The sequence below is a fragment of the Grus americana genome, chromosome 1 (assembly GCF_028858705.1).
Source record: "Grus americana isolate bGruAme1 chromosome 1, bGruAme1.mat, whole genome shotgun sequence".
In the NCBI taxonomy this organism is placed as follows: domain Eukaryota; kingdom Metazoa; phylum Chordata; class Aves; order Gruiformes; family Gruidae; genus Grus; species Grus americana.
In genome coordinates, this window is record NC_072852.1 from 152,410,004 (window position 1) to 152,427,574 (window position 17,571).

Here is a 17,571-nt window from a genome sequence, read left to right on the forward strand (position 1 = left end):
TAGAAACCAATGGAATCTAATCCTACAGGTTCGGATTTACATCTGGACATCTCTGTGCTTCAATTACTTTAAAGTCAAAAGGGAGCCTAAAATGGAACATGCTGAGAGTACAATCAGTTCATGTAATGTTGTTTTAATATTTTCTGCATTATTTTTCTATCCTATTTTTGTTCCCTAAGACCTCATTGGGATAGATGAGATCAGATGGTATGAAGCCATGAATTCTGAAGACAATGAAACTGTTGCTTTATGCAAAACATTGCTTAAATTTGCCTTAAATGCTACAGTGCCAGAAGAATGGAAGGTGGAAAATGTGACTGTTAAAAGGACTACTGGGCTCTCCCAAATCAGTGTTTGATGTCTGTGCCAGGCAACTTACTGGAAACTATAATAAAGAATAGAATTAATAAACTGAATGACATGTTGGACAAGAATCAGCATTGCATATCAAGAAGGATGTCATGTTTTGCAAACCCATTAGAGGTTCAAGGTATGATTTTTATGTAGATAAGAATGGTTCTGATAATATTAAATAAATACTTGGATTTTCAAAAAGCTTTTGACCTGGTCTTTCACCATAAGCTCTTAAAGTGTATTCATATGGAATAAAAGGAAAAGGACAAAAAACATCTAAAAGAGAGGAAACTCAACATTAGATTGCACAGTATAAAGCAGTTTCCAGAACCCACAAAAATCTATACTGTTCAACATCTTCAGAAACTTTATGGAGAAGTTTAATGCCATAAGGACAGTTGGCAGATAGTATAAAAATTGTCTGAACAGTCAAATCTTAAACTGTCAATCAAGAACTTCAGAAGACTTTTAGAAAAAAGAAATGCTTTTCTGTTGGCTTGGTGAGCTGAATCGACTTGCTGAGAGGTCACGTCAGTGACAAAGCCATGCAATGATCGGAGAGGGAGAATAGTGCATCCAGGGATAGGGTGGGATCATAGAGGGAAGGAAGAGTGGGACAACCTGTTTTGGTAGCAAGAAGCTGTTAGATTAGCTCAGCTGTATTGCTTGATACAGGGTGATAAGTGAAATTTAATATACAGGCATGCAAAATGATGCACCCATGGAAGGCAACCCTCACCATATGTATCCACTGGTAAAATAGCAACTCCGCTCAAGAAAGAGGTCTCAGACCTTTTGTTCACAGCTCTTTGAAAAGAACAGGTCAGGAAGCAAAAAGGAACTTGTGCAATGTTTGGAAATAAGTAAGAAAAAACAAAAGTAAGGCAAAAACAGGACAGTGCCACCGTAAACCCACATCTTGAATACCGCATGTAGTTTTGTCCACTTTGTCTGAAAAGAAGTATAAATAGAAAAGATACAGAGAAGGATGAAAATAAAGATGGGGAATGGCTTCTGTATGAGGGGCACAGGCTGCAATCCCACAGCAGTCTGTGGACTCACCGCTGCAATCCCACTCCACGCTTCTTCGCCCTGTCACTGAGCTGGTTCAGCACAGTCACCTGGTAGAAAACAAACACACACTAAAAAAGGGAAGCGTTTCCTGCCAGGTGAGTGAGCTGAAGTGGCACAGCCACATCTCCGGATGTGGGCAGGGGAACACAGAAAGAAAAGACCACTCCATGGTGGTTTTATGCGTTTTTATACCTCTTACCTATATGTCCACTATTAACCAGTGTCAGGCAGAAGATACCAGCCTAGGGATGGTTGCTTTGAACAAGTAGACTGGTTCTTATGTTTTCATGTACTTGACTTCAACTATATGTAATATAAATACATTGTTTACATTTGTTACATTACACTTGCAGTAATTTATTGTGCAAACACAAAGTCTGTATTGGATATACCTAAATACTAAAATTACACTAGACAAGATCTTTTTTCACACAAGTTATGCCATTAAAGTCATCTTGAAGAACGTACAGACTTGGTGTTACTCAAGTTATCTGTCACATTTACCCATCTGCAGGGCAGTAGAAATAAGAGGGGCAGTTTTAAAGCAGTGGCAATAGGCAGCGTACGAGTAGGTCTGAGCTCTGGGTTACAGCTGACAGGGTTTTTTTCCTCCATCAGAGATGCCCCGTGTAACTACGGATGGACAGGGACATGCAACGTATTGGTATAAACCACCGCCTTCTCTTTCCTGAGTTTATCCTAAAATACGGGTATCAACTGAAAATTTAGTTGTGAAGAAAATATGTACTAGGGTATGGGGAGAACCCAAGTTTCTAATTTAAGACAGGAGTGGGCTGGGTTTGGTGCCAGCTTCTCCCTCTCTAATGATGAGCCCCAGAGCTATTAAAACGCTGTGCCCGCCAGCACAGCCCCGCCGGAGGCAAGGGAGCAGCCTTCCCATCAGCTCCCCGGGCCCTGCCGTCCGCCCATCAGCCCGGCTCCCCGTAAATACTCCCCCCCGCAGCTCGGCGCGGCCTTTCCCAAGCGGCCGCCGGGCAGGTACGCGGGGCCGGGCGGCCGCCCCGCCGCGAGGTGTGTCCCTGTGCCGGGGCTCGGCGGTGACTTGGCGAGCGATTGGGTAGGACGGGCGAGCGGCTCCCCGGCTCCCCTGCTGGGCTCCCCGGCGCCGCGCTCCCGCAGTAGCAGCGCGCTCCCCGCCCGCGCCGCCGCCGCCCGCCCGCCCCGCTCCGCCACCGCCCGGCCCGGCCCGGCCCCAGCCGCCGCCGCCGCATCATGCCGCATCCCGCGGCGCCCCTCGGGGCCGCCCTGCTGCTCGTCCTGCTGGCGGCGGACTCCTCGCAGAGTGAGTACTGCCGGGGGGGCCCGTCCCTCCCGCACACGCCGCCGAGCATCCCCCCACCGCCCGGTGTGTTCGTGTGTGTGAGTGCGGGGTGGGGGAGCTGCTGGGGTCTGGGGTGGAGAGGTGTGTGTGGGGGGGATGCGCGGCTTCACGGCTGCGGTGGGGAAGGCGGCTGCGGTTGCAGCGGGGGATGCCGGTGCGGCGGCGGCTGCGGGGTCGCCGCCGTGAGGGGCCGCGCCGAGGCCGCGGCGACCCACGGGCGGGGCGCCGGGCGCGGGGGGGACGCTTGGTGCACCCCGGCGGGGCGGTTTGGTGTGCGGGGTGTGTGCGTGTGTGTTGTGCGGGGCGGCCAGGCGGGCTCAGCTGTTCACCGCTGCCTCCCCTTCCTCCTGTTCCTCTCCTCCTCCTCCTCCTCGCCCCCCTCCCCGCCGGCCCGGCGCTCGGCGGCCCAGCCGTGCTGCTGCGCGCCCCGGAGGCTGCCCAGTTCCTGCGGCAGAGGCAGCGGCGAGCCTACCAGATCTTCGAGGAGACCAAGCAAGGGCACCTGGAGAGGGAGTGCGTGGAGGAGCACTGCAGCAAGGAAGAGGCCCGGGAGGTGTTTGAGAACGACCCCGAGACGGTAAGGACACAGACCCACTGCAGAGATTTGCGTGGGTTGTCCGGCTCTGCCCTCCCTCCATCCATCTGCAGCTGGGTGCCGGCTGCCTGCACAGCTGGGGAAGCTGTTGGGAGAAGGAGGAGGAGGAACCAGAACCATTAGGGGAATGACTGGAAGCCACACAGCGTAACTAGCACTCAGCCTGGGCAAGGGCTGTGTCAGTGCTGTCCGGTTAGAGGTGTCTCGGTGAGGATGGTCTGGTTGAGGGGCACAGCCTGGTGCCTGCTGGCATCACTGCTCTCTCCGGAGAGTGGAAGGGCCCTGTTTGCCCGTGGTGTAAATCCACGAAGTGAGGCTGGTGCGACATAATGCTATGGCTTTGCTGTCTGGACACCTTATCATCCCTTTTTCCTTCAGCCTCCCATCCCAGCTGTATTTAAAATCCCCTTAATGTTGTGGCATATGTCAGAATAGGGGTTTCTCGGAAAAAGTATGTCAGAAACACACTTTAATCCTTTCAGGGCATACTCAGCTTGGTTAGCATTTTGGAATCAGTAGGTTCAGGACCTGTCGCTACGACAGCAGGAGAGCACGTGTACGGGAACGTGGTACTGCTGCACTTCTAACACTAAGCGTGGATTCACAGTTACAGCCCGCACACTGCGTGCGGGCTGACTTTTCCAGTCTTCTCAAGACTGACTTTCACTTTAGTCTTCTTCTCACTTTGGACAGCATGCGGATGCAGTTATGTTGCTTTACGAAGCTTGGCTTATTCTTCCAGTTACTTTACACCTCCTCTCTATGCTGTTTTGGATAGGCTGTTCTCGTTGCAGAGATTATCTGGCATTGATTTATCAGTGGGAAGTGGATTTTCTTGGTGTTCAAACTGAAGCTTGATATTGCACAGCGTGTTCCTGTTGATGGGATGATGCTCTAGGGAGAAGATAGGACAGAGAGAGAGTGTGTGTGTGTATGCAGACACACACACACCACAGGCAAGGGAGGGACTCATCTGAAGAGATGTTTTATGCTTCAGCCAGACAAGTCTTGACATGCATGCTTCATTAGCAGGCGCAGCGCTGGATGTACAAGGCAGTAGCTTGTTGTTACAACGCAGTAGTAAGTATGGCAAAAACATTGTGATGCTGGCTTTTCTTTTTGACAATCTTTAATTTACAGATTAATATGGAGCTCTTGCCCAGGCAGTGTTTAATGGTGTACCTCTTCTTATGTACACGTACACCTGCTCGCAGCAGTGTTTGCCTCTGCCCTGTAAAACTGAGCTAACACAGAATATGGATAATTGTAAAGCGGTGAGAGTGGCTGGCACAACTATTTCCATATTCACATTGAATAACACACCTTTAAACTCAGTATAAATATTCAGTGTATAGCAGAAAATGCAGGAAAAAAATATCCCAAATGAGATTTTGTAGCATTCTGTGAAAAAGGTGATATGAGGTCACCAGTTTTGCTAAATGGCTTCTGACCAAGAAAGTAGCCAAAGGCAGCTGGTGTAGGATGCATTGACAGATCAGTTTAGAGGGTGGTAGACTATGTAAATGTGTCAGGAGCTTTTAACTATACTTGGTACTTATTTCGTATATCGATAAAAAACAGTTCTTTTACTGTAATAAAAATAGTGAAATATTTTTGGCTTAAAATCTTTTCATTTGCAATATAAATGCTCTATGATCCAGTCATGCCATTTAAGTGTGTGTTGTAGGACAAAGAAAACTTTCTGTCATTGCAACGCATTTTATTTTTTTGGTGCGTTTCCTTTGTTACTGCTGCTAGGTCTCTCTAGTTCCAAACACTTCTGAAGAAGTATCACTAAGGCTGGATGAGCTCCTAGTGTCTGTGCTCCCTTGCTTATTTTACATGCACTTCTACAGGAAAATACAGTATTTTATAATATTTTTAAGTCTGCAGTAACATAAGAGCCTACCTTTTCTGAGAGACAAAACTCCCAAGAGCTGTGAACTTGCTTGTTACTCTCAGTATGTTCTGCTCCTTGCTGTTACTTTGCTTCAGTTTGACTGGGATCAAGTCTGCCACTGCCTATCGGGGGATTTATGGCCCTTCCTATCCATTTTGCAATCAGTGTGTGACATGAAGGCAGCATCTGCTCTTCAGTAGCAGTTTTCTAATGCGTGGTGGCAGAGGTCACATATGCGGGCTGTTATTACTCTACGCATTGGAAACCTTCAATGCTTTGTAAGGCATAGGTGACTACTCCTCTGGGGTTTGATGGGCAGAGTGTTTTCCTCATCTGCATTTTCATCTGACTTGATCTTTTCACATCTCCTTAATACGGACCTGAGGCAATGGAAGTGTTTCTGAAATGCTAGGAAGTTATCATGCTGTCATTTCACTGATGCTGCCTTGTACGTCCTGTCCTGGTGCCTGACAGAAGGAAGCTAGCAGAGACAGACTTGGCTCAGGAAAGATGAAAACTGTTGATGAACAGTTTGAGGAATTATGGTAACTGCAGTCATGCTTCAGCGTGTTGTCAGGCTGCAGCTGGTCCATGCTGGTAAAGTGAGGACTTTTTATTGACTGGGGAAATGTATGGATTACTGTTGACAGCTGATGATTCCTTGTAGTTTGGGAAGGCTGACATTTTTATCTCTGCCTGCTGAACCTGGTCACAGGGATTAACTGCTTAGGTCATAGCAGAAACAGATACAGCACATTTTGCCCTGCGTTGGGCCCTATGGCTAACCTCGTAGTAGGCAAGCTGTGGGGATCACATCAGCGCACTGCTCATCTGTGCTGTTGCATCTCCCAGGTTTTGCGCTTTAAAGCACCAGATGAGCACGAATGTAGGCATTTGGCTGTTTACTGTCCCATGGGAGCAATGGTCTTGCAGCCTTGACAACTGAGGGTTAGTTTGAGGTTAGTTAATAGCTTGATGCTTCTCTGTTCGACCTCAGGAAAGGCTTGTGACGTGGGCACAAAAGCGTTGTCTCTCTTCCCTGTTCCCCCCATCATATGATCTAATGAAATGTATGAGTCTGCCTTACAAATTTTGCCATTCTTAACTCTCCCATGGTTGCGTGAAGAGAATTTCAAGGCCTAATTTCAAGACGTAGGAGTTAAAGCTGTGATATGAAATTACATTAACTGGTTCAGTCAGACAGCTCCAGAAGTTCAGGTAAGATGAAGCAAGGCTGTAGTGTAGCTTACGTGATGCTTCCCAGGTAAAAACGTAGCTAGATCCAGCCAATTATAACATCTAGCCAAGAATAACATTTTATGGAAAGATACCTACTGAAGCAATGGAAGGCATGGAAGAAAGGTGCCCTGGTGTAGGCAAACAATATTTCATTCCTATTTACTGGTCTATCCATAGGAATGAAGGCATAGGAATGAAACGTCATTTACCTATAGCAGAGCACCCTTTTTCCCTGCCTTCCATTGCTTCAGTGGTCAGCTTTCCAAAGCAACATCTGCAAGCCGTCAGCAGAAGATACGCATTCTCTGAAACCTGAATGCGGGTGTTGCCACATGTGTGATTACTTACATCAGCTGCTAAGAATAGTGTATTAGGTGGGGCTAAATAGCCATTCATTTGCAGGCCAGTGCAGCTTTTGTCTTTTATGTTACGGAAAATATAAATATCAGCTTGCTCAGACTGGAGGAAGGAAGATCAATTGAAACATTTTTAGATTTTTTTTTTTTTAGGACGCAGAACAAAACTCAGTCTGTATGACTATACATGGTAAAAACAAGTGTGAGCCTAGGTTAATGAGTCTTGCAGCCTTTTTTTTTCATATAGCTGATTATAACATCCTTAGATATTTCTGCAGAATTCTGAGATGGCTCCTGTTTTATAATTTTATTTATGCTAGAGGTACCAAATAGAAAAGTGAAAAGATAACATGGTGGGAAAAAATAAGGATGGAAAACATATTCATGGGAGGTATGAGGACTGTTTCTAAATGTGATGTATTAAAAAGATCTGCTAGGTGTGATAGATGGGATGAAGTTGCAAAATATCTTGGATAGAGAGATAAGAATGTTATCTTATTTAAAATGTTGATGAGGCCTTATAAAAAGCAGTACTGCAGAAATATTTGACCTTGGTATGCAGTCAAGGTATTACAGCTTGTTAACCAACTGATAAACTGCTCAGGAATTTGGTTGACCTGTTCTAAAAATGTGGTCATCCAAGCATGTAAAACAAAGGGCAGAAGGGAGTGTAGTTGCTAGTGTTCTGGGAAACATTGGATTTCACTAAAGAATAAATACGGCAAAAAAGTGCCCTTGTGCAAGGAGTTTCTCTGTTTTGAAAGGCTCAGCATAGGGAAGGTGTGTGAATGCAGCCTCTTATCATTTGGTACCGTAGTTTGTTGGTACCAAATGCATCTGTCACTGCACATCTTGCTTGCTGTTGTTGCTGTCGAAGAGTTGCTGGTCTTCCTGCAGGTCACCGTTGAAATTGCCGTGCTGAATACTTTGAAAGCTGTTAGGCCCACCAGAAGCACTTCTGTAGGTCAGCCTGGCCACCTGTGTTTACTGTTTGTGGATTTGTCCCTCAATAGAGTACCTCGGGAAGCCAGCTGGGCTTCATACGTGTGCAGAGCGAACGTCTGATTCACAGGCATGCACCTGAAAAATTATCTTGCCTTTTGAGGGACTTGCATCCAAACTCCTATGAAAACCTATGGCTTCTCAGACACACAAGCCACTGGCAGAGAATCGCAGAGTAACTCGGGCTGAAGGGGACCGAAGAGGTCTGTAGGCCACTCATCTAGTCCAGTCTCCCACTCATGGCAAGGGCAGCAGTGAGATCAGACCAGGGTTTTCGGGGCTTTCTGCAGTCACATCTTGAAAATCACTCATCCTAACGAAACATCCAGCAATGTCAGTATTCTTTCTGCTAGACTAGGTTTATTGCGGAGCTGAAATGCAGATGAAGCAATATATATAGGGTGTGGTAATGGTCAGTTTGGTTGTTTTTCGTAGTGCTACTGGCTCATTGGTTTTATTTTATTTCTTTCTTTCTTCCATTCCGTGACATGGCCATGATAACAGATGAACTGCAGGCATGGACTAGAGTCATCCAAACTTTACTCTGATCTTTTAGGAGGCGTGCTTGGTAGACAAAATTTAGGTCTTATTTCTAAGAATAGCAAGGTAGTAACACATTTGTAAATACTAATCAGAAAAGTATGAAGGCATGTAGCAGGGAGGAGAGGTGAGGAGTTACTGGAAGAGTTAAGCAGTGTAAAATTTCTTTGGGTAATTTAGTGAATGTTGTGTAGTCTAGACATGAAAAATGCTGATATCATCTTTAAATACAGACATCATCATCCCTGTATAGAATATTCCTTTCTAGATCCAGGCAAAAATACGGGTTTATTTGCTTCGAAAATTCTTCTCAATATACCAGTTTGTTGTGACATTTTGACAGAGTGTGGAGGAAGGGCTAGATTTATAGCTGGTATAAATTTCTGTATCTCTTCTCGTTGGTGCAGAATTCATCCGAGAGAGGGAAAGAGTTACCAGAGAATTCTGTGCTGATGATTTAACCTTGGACTCAGTATATGAACAAATCGATTCCCAGGTGCAGTGGTACCTGCTAATAGATTTTGAGAAAGGAAATACAGGGAGATTTAGACTTTTGTCCAGGAATGGCTTGAAGGAGAGAAGAAGGAAGTAGAAAAGTTTTGAGTGCCCAGAGACACACCACAATGGCATCCCAGCTCTCTGCTGGGATGAGATCTGTGTGTCTACCTTCCCTTTCTCTCTTCTCCCTCTAGTTTCTTATGAAGGAAACGCAGGATGGGAGAGAGTCGTACCAAACTCCAGTGGGTCTAACTGATCTGGAAGGCAAGCAGATTGGGACTGTGGAGCAGGATAGATCTATCTGCTTGATGGTTCAGACACGGGATTTGTTTGTGGTGGTGGAGTTCAGCAGCAGGAGGGTGACAAAAATACTCCTGCCCGCCTTAGAAGGCAGGTCATACCTTAGCTACATGCTGCTTTATCAAAAGTTATCGAGAAGGGTGAGCAAAGCTTGCTGTTGGTGGAAGCGGACACAGCTCCATCCACTCTGCTGGACTCATGCCTACTTGATCCTTATCTGTTTCCATTTGGGTGAGTTTAACCCAGAAGTTGAGAACAGACCTGGAAATAGTGAACCAGCACATCACGAAAGTGCTACATGCTAAACCTCCTGTGCAGCAAGAGGGAAGGAACAAGAGAAAACAGAAGCGGTGAATATTACACCGAGGGACTGTTTGAAGATAGGATGGAAAAAGATGCTAAGAATGGTAAATCGAAGCAGGGGGATTATACAGGTTTGGGTCAAGAAGGAAGATAATGCAAAAAGCAGATAAAGTTATTAAGTCAGTTTTTTTAGAGGAATACAATAAGTTTCAATAAATAATGAGAGGGGAAAAAAGGGAATTAAAAATGAAGAAAACTGGTTTGTGGCTCAGGGGTCATTTAATTTTCTTTTTGAAGTAAAAAAAGAGGAGCAACCTACTGGGAATTAATACAGAGTTTGTTAGTTCAGCTGCAGGGGAATCAGGTAAGAGAAACATTGAATCTGTATAAATTGGCAGTGGTGGTTCTTCATGTGTGCTCCAAACTCCAAGTGAACTTAATGAATTACAAGCAATTACTTTCCAATAAGTGTGAAGAACAAGAATGGAATCAGCATCAGAGATTTAGAAGAAACTGAGAATGGACATAGCAAGGGAGGTGCAGACAGCACGACTGCTCTGGAGACTGTGGGGCACAGAGCTGGGGTATGAAGAGGGGAAAACTTTGGGGCAGGACAGTTACTAAAGAAGCAGCAAAAATGTTAATTATCTCATACTTTAGTCCCCAGTGAAGTAATGCAGCAAGTACTAAACGTCTAAAACCATGGCGATGTGAAAACAGAACCAGTGGAAAGGGTGGGAAGGGATTCTTCCAGTTTACTTCTCCACTCGCATTATAATCTTTACAGGCTTTGGTTTCACATTTGGGAGCTCAGCTGATCCAGTTGTGAGTAAGTAACCTCCTTGCCTATTCTGTTCACACTGCCTGCACAGCGATTTCTGCAACTGCGTGGACCGATTTAAGGAACTGATCTAAAGAAAAGTGGTCTGGAGAGAAAAATGATCATTTTGCAGCTGGATCAGTTCTCTGGTCCAGGTCACCAGGCAGCTTTGCAAAGGGTTGCACCAACACGTTGCAAATGACAGCGTAGGCTTAGGATGGGAAGGGCAGGTGCCAGGGGAGAAGCAGAAAGGGTCATCACAGCTCATGCTGTCGAAGAAGTGAATGAATAACCACGCCTTGGAGAATCTGATCGAAGTTCTTCAGCAGGTCTCCCTTCCATGTCTGTACCTTCATCACTGTTTTGTTATGACCTGCTGTTCTAGAGGCTCTCCACACATGCGCATCTCTGTGGGGAAGTTTCCTTATTTATTGTTTTGGGTTTTCTTCCTGTTCCTTTGAGCATCAGCAGCTGGACCCAGAGAAAGAGCAAAGCTGGAAAGTAAGGAGAATACCCAGGGAGGGGGACAAGTGTTGGCGTTGTCTTCACTCTGCATCATTTCATGCTACCTGCCAGGACAGAGGGGTGCATAAAGGAAGAGGTAAAAGGAGAATGGGTCGTGGTTGCACTGCACAAAATCATTTGCATCTAGAGAGCTACCACATTTGGCTGGAACAGGGAGTTCTGGTTCAATTCCAGAAAACATTTAGGACAGGAACAGAAAAGCAAAAGTTACTTAGTTATTAAAATAATGAACAGGGAAGTATGAGATCAGATTCTGTCACAAGGGCCTAGTGTTGTCTCAGATGTCATTTCCCTGTTCCTCGCTTGCCTGTCCCCTCTGAGGCCAGATCCGGTGATGCCTTAAAGTGGCTGAATGCTCTTACCGTGAGCTGCAAGCTCTGCAGGTAAGCGAAAGCCAAAGAGACAATGTCATTAGATTGCAGGAAGGGGAAAAATACAGTATTTCTTCACTTCAGTGGAGAAAATCTTACAGAGCCTGTAAGAGAGATCACAAACATTTAAATCGTGTTGGATGGGATATATAATCTGTTCTATTTTAAATATAGCTTAAATAATTGCAGAGTAATGACACAATATAGGATGTTGAAGGGAGACAGCCTTTTACTTATGCTAGGTGTTTTGTCAGATTCTGGTTTGCTTAATTTGACTGAAGTTTCTACGTGAGCGTTACTTTAACCACACATACAAATACTGTAACTATTGCAACAAGTAAGGATTCAAGCCGAGCGAAGATCTGTTATCAAAGTGGGATCCTCTTTTCACATCGCACATCAGTACAGCTGGAGGGAAAGCAGCCTTTCAGTCCTGCAGCAGTGGAGGAAACCTCAAGGCATTTGTGATTGGATTGCGTTAAGAACAGCTTAAAAGCACACGCAACCAACTCATTGGAATCACTCTACAAATGACTTTTGTTGGAATATTTGGCCCTTGGCACCAGTTACATCCATTTCACACTGGTACTGTCTAATCAAACCCTGCCTCAGGCCACATACAGACATCATGTCTCTGTGCCTCCTGCATCTTCACAAATGTAAAGTATCTGTGTTTTGCTTGGCTGTGACACGCAAGAACTTTTTCTTCCTTTCTTTCCTTTCATTACTTTTTCACTGTAATTGTGCATTCTAATCATTGGTGGGTTTTTCCTCATTGCAGAGCAACATCTTTTGCTGAAGTGGCACCTCAGTAAGCTGTTGGGAAATAGTCCTGCCTCTCAGAAGAGGGTGAGGGAAGCTATGACGATAGATGTTTTTTGTTTCCAGTCTTCAGGATTCTGCAGACGTGCCTAGTCTCTACGGCACAAGTGATGTTAGAGAGGGTGGTCTTGAACGCTTCTTGTTTGGAAAGGTCAACAACTCAGTGGAAGGGGTGGTCACAGTCTTTGTGCAGCAGAATAGCTGGGACAGTGAAATGGGTACTCTGCAAAGGGAGACAAAATCTAGAAGCTACCCAAAACAATAGTAACTCTGGTGGTGGGAGATGAGACTTTGAGGCTGGTTTTGGATTGTAACATGACCTGCTTGCTTCTCTAAAGCGTCACTTGCCAAATTGTGGAGGGAAGTTCTCTTTGCTCCTTGCATGGAGAGTGCTGATGGCCCCAAAGCAAAATAGGAAACAAATTAACCTGGCTGAGCGGAGGGTTCCTCACAATGAGAAGGAAAGCTTGTGCAAGCAACATGGTATTGATTTGAGTGTAAGTCTACAACTATAGGTGCTATACATTTAAAATTCTGGTTTGTAGGATTGCTTAATTACATTGTATGGGAGGAAGGCCTAATCATTTAGCATGAGATTTGCTATGCATCAAAAGCCTGGGGCTGAGTTTAAAAAAAATGAGCTCTTGAGCATTAATGAGATTTGTATTCTCAGGTTATAACAGTTAAATAACTGTTGGTGTAAAAGCAAACCCAAGTCAAACTAAATTATAGCCAGTCATGGTTCGTAGTGGCCATTTGTTTGCAAGGATAGTTCATGTCTGTGGTGTAGAAACGTGAAGTACATTTATAAACAAGGAGGTCAGGCCATGCCCAAGACAAACAGTCAGTCCTGAGGAAAGAGGAAAAAGGAGAGTCGTTATATGGAAATAAGAAAAGGGCATAACGTGGGAGTTGTCGCTGCTTTCTAAGAGGTAACTAGGTAACTAAGAAAGTGCTTTTTTAGAAATTACCATTGCTAATACAAGTCTGTGAGATCTTCCATGTTATCAGCGTTGCAGTCACAGACTCGCAGACTCACAAAGTGGTTCAGGTTGGAGGCCACCTCTGGAGGTCATCTGGTCCAACTATCCTGCTCAGGCCGGGCCACTGAGAGCCAGTTGCCCAGGAACATGAACAGTCCTTCTGTGGACTACATCTTTTATCTGCTGCCACTACAGCTCAAACAGGATTTTGATTAGATTCAGCGCTGATCAGGTTTACCTGACCTAGTACTCCAGCAAAACAAACAGAAGCAGTTGGCAGGCCCTTTTGGCTGAGGTTTCCAGTGTTGCCAATTACTTTAAGCAACAGTGAGAACATTTTCCCGGTGTCGACAGGGTCATTGTTATGTTTTCAGAAGGACTATTTTTATACAGTGACTCATGTTAACGCCTGTTCTGATTTGGTGTTCTTCCATCTTCTGTAAAAATGTAGTGGGACTAACGCATGCTGAGTATAATTTCACTAACTTCTGCATTTTACCACTAAGGGAGAGTTTGGCCATAGAGTTGAAAATAGATGGTGACCCCACTCACATTGTAGGTTTCCTTTAGCGGGGAAGCTGACATAGATAGCTGATGTCTGCCCCTTTGACTCCATAGCCCTGCTATGAATTCTTACCTTCATGTTGCTGTTCTCAGCTGTTTCAATGCAGGGTATTGTGGGATGGGGCTCCACAGAAACTATTCCTAACTATTTCACTGCAACCATTAACATTTGGAGGAAAAAAACATGTATAAAAATGGACAACCTGGAGTTTTGGAGGGGGTTTGTTTGGGTTGGGTTGTTTTGAGGACACTTTTAAACTTCTCCTCTTTTCATTTTAGATCTGCACACTAAGTGTTGTAGTGGCTGTGTTACAAGGGTAGGGATAGGTTCTGGATGTAGGTGGGAGAGGAACTTCTTAAACACATGAAAAAATGTTTGGTGTCACTCTACTCTGAAATAAAAGCATGCATTACTGTTGAAACCAATAATTGTGTTTAATGCATCTAAGGACTTGTTTCTAGCATGTTCATGTGGAAGGGGAGGGGGCTGTAGAGCTTAAATCTTTTCTTTTAAAGCACAGCTCTGTCTCCTGGACAGCAAGGCAAAGGTCTCTTGAACTGAGCTGAAATAAGCAAGCCGGGACCTGCCTGGAGGGACTGGCCTCGTCATACTTTCCACTTCACTGGAAGGGTGGAGACCTGTAGATGTGAGGCACTTCGCAGTCTCTCCCATTTCTCCCTCTTTACCTGAGATCTCTGCTGGGCTGTACTTCTGGTGGCACGTGACACATAACTCATACTCCATGCAGGTCTGCAGGCTGCGGGTGTCCTGGTGCCAGGCCCTTGATGATTGAAGCTTCTGGTGTCCCAGTCGTACTGATTGATATGTGGGAACCGGGTAGACAGAAAGTGTGTTGGGTCACAAGAAGCAGGGGTGGAAATACTTTAAGGTTTTCTTGGTAGGAGCAGGCACGGAGGTTGGAATTGTGGAAACTCCATTTGTGAAGGTTGGTCGCTTGTGGAGGTTGGTGCTTCTGCAAGGTATTGTCTTCCTCTTGCATGCACTGGGACAGTACTACTGGACAGATTGGTTAGAAAGCTTGGTGAGGTCAGTGTCTGTACAACAGATCACCCAAAGGATGTTTATGTCCAATATGTATTTGTTTATAGCTTTTTTTTTAAAAAAGCCCATTGCTCTTGCTTTTATTTTCGTTCTTGATTAATCTTTTGACTGAATGAAAATACATTGTCATTGTTTTTCCAGAAGCCTGTTGTAAGGAAAATTGGTTACAGAGAAAAATGAAAAGTTTAATCATACAAGAATGAGTAACGTTAGAACCTGCAATCATGTTGCTTTATTTTAGAGTGGTATTATCAGCAGGTCCTGTAGACCTGGAGAAGTTCTACTGATCAGCAAGTAGTTTTGTACAATATAAGCAAACGAGGAAGATAGGGAAAGAAGGGTTAAATTTCTATTAATACCCTCCTGTTTAAAGCACTTACTTCTGTTACATACCTTGTGAAATGAAGCTTGTGGTGGCACAGTGTCTTGGAGTTTCACTCTTCTGCTGTTCAGCTGGCATTGAACCAATATACAGTCAGTCTGCATTTGGGAGGTTATTTGTGCAATGAAAATAACGAGTTACCTTAATCTTTCATTCAAAAGTAAGCTCTGTACAACTTTTCTAGCACTCAACTCATTCATCAGAGGTTAAGGAGAAAATGAAGTTTTATGTCTTTGCCATCACTGACTTGGAGCAATTAGGCTGATGGCCATGAATTTGAAAGCTCCTATTTCTTGTCCTGTGAGCGCAGAAAAAGTTGTTCTTGCCAGTGTCTGGATTATCCTGTTGGTGGTTAAACACATCTGCACATTCTTGTGACTTTTATTGAATAAAGGGGAAATAATGAAAAAAATGTTTGGAATATTTCATCACATGCCACTATCTTTTTCTCCTCGAGTGCTGGCTGAAGTTCAGTTTGTGGTTATAGCACAGCTGGGCACTCATCTGAATACTTAGACTGTTTAGATTTACTTTTGTTTTGACTGTGGTTTTTTGACTTGTCTTTTCCAAAACTAAACCTTAAAAAAAAAAAAAAAAAGGAGGGAGAGGGGACCGTAGTGAGATCTGAGCTCCTCACTCAGTTTGTTAACCCAAAGAGATATTACAAAACTCAACCCCAAAAGATGCAAAACTTATTACACTCATGTCAGAATTGAAAATTAGAATAAGTGTAAGCTACTTCTACTTCTTTATTTCATGATTTAGGCTGAATATTTACATGGAGCATTTCAGTAACTGGAGCATATTTGCCAGAAGTGATTGATTTTTCTGGTGAATGACAGAAATGCAAAACTTCTAGTTTATATGACCTTGTCAACCAATTGATTGCATTGGACAGTCCAGGTCAGACTGAATCACGGTGTGTGTGCCTGTCTTTGTTATATGTACATGGCTATATATATGCATGAGCTTATCCAAACATCTGTCATAAGGGGAGAAAATAAAAGAGTTTCTTATCTTGCACATTGTATGGACCAAATTAATTTTGTAGAATACAGGATATTTACTGTCCTAGTCTCACTGCAGATAGTGGTATATACAAATTGCTCATGTTGTATGAAAGAGATTTATACTATGTGTATGCTTTCATAATTAGCTGAGAAATGGTTTATTTTAACAAAAAAAAATAAGCACTGATACAATCTACAAATTTTCCCTCATTGCACGCCCCAATTATAATTTTAACAGCACTTGAACTAGTGACTTAGACATTATGAAATCCAGTATGAACCAAAGTTGGAAAGAAATCCTTTTTCCTGGCCATGAATTTTGTTAGTTTTTTTAAGAAGGTGGTTTAATGATCAATTTAGGCCAATCTCCCACCCTTCCATGCAGCACGGCTGCATTTTCCTACTGTTTCTGTGTGTTGATGCAAGCAGTCATGCGACTGGCAAGGTCTCACCAGACCGAATATTTTTCTAACATGCAAGGTTAGATCCACATCACATCAGCAAACCGCCGCTCTCGCCGTATGGCTACGCTTTACGGACACAAGGTAGGGAACAGTAACGCGTGGCCGTGTACCATGAGAGGAGTGGGAATGCCTTTTGCAGTCTAGTTTTAAGTCAATGAAAGTCAATTTTCCCCCTCACTTGCAAACCTTCAGCATTCTGTTCTTTGAGTGGTCGGTCTCCATGATGTGGTGGAGTGGGTGGTGTGGCAACGGGTGCTGGTAAGTTGTAGGGTGCTCATTCTTACAAAACCAAAAGGTACCCTGTTATTTTAGTGGTTATGGTGTTAGGGTGCTGCCCGTGTCCTGCATCAGCAGAGCGTCTCCGAGGAGGCACTGGGTGACGAAATGCTTCTGCACTTTCCCTCTGGGGTTTTGTCCCTAGATTGCCCTTCCATCCCCTACCTCATGCTGCCATCAGCACTTCTGCGTCTTGGATAGTGGGTAAGTGGCTTCACGCTCAGGCACTGCCACTTGCCAGGCCTGCTGTTGTCAAAAAATACCTCGAGACTGGAGCTAACGTTTCCTTCCTTTTCAAAAGTCAAAATGCATGTATGATGCCGTGCTGCTTCTGGCTCTGAATAAAAAGAAATGAGGATGTTTGCGTTTGGACCTTGTTAAACAACTGCCATGCAAGACCACCAAACTAACAGCAGCTCTTAAATAGTATGACAATAGAAGCAAATATTATTCAATAAATCTTTGCTCTTTTTTTTTTTTTCTTCCCCTCCTACAGGAATATTTTTACCCGAAATACTTGGGTGAGTTGCAGCTTTTACTTTCACTTTGTGGCAGTGCTGGTATGTGGTGCCTAACACTGGAGCTTGTCACAGCTGAAGTCTCTGCTAAGGGAAGTGATGGAAATCTGATTGCAGTAAACGTGCATTTCTAACTTTTAAGACAGACTGTACATTCCTTATGTGATTTTGGTTTTTTTATGTATAGATTTACATACAGAGATCCTTTATGTGTTTTCTTCATGTTAAAATGTTGGTGTTGCATTTATACCTGTAGCTTGTAGCATTAGT

The 17,571-nt window shown here is 44.2% G+C and overlaps 1 protein-coding gene across 1 annotated transcript in view; it reads left to right on the forward strand.

Annotated features, from left to right (window-relative positions):
• The first annotated feature begins 2,320 nt into the window (after positions 1 to 2,320).
• Positions 2,321 to 17,571, forward strand: part of GAS6 (growth arrest specific 6) — a 44,091-nt gene continuing 28,840 nt past the window's right edge. The window contains exons 1-3 of the mRNA XM_054823005.1: positions 2,321 to 2,731; positions 3,181 to 3,347; positions 17,280 to 17,304. Coding sequence (XP_054678980.1) covers positions 2,662 to 2,731; positions 3,181 to 3,347; positions 17,280 to 17,304 — 262 coding nt within the window. The 5' untranslated portion in view covers positions 2,321 to 2,661. The remainder of the gene's footprint in view (positions 2,732 to 3,180; positions 3,348 to 17,279; positions 17,305 to 17,571) is intronic.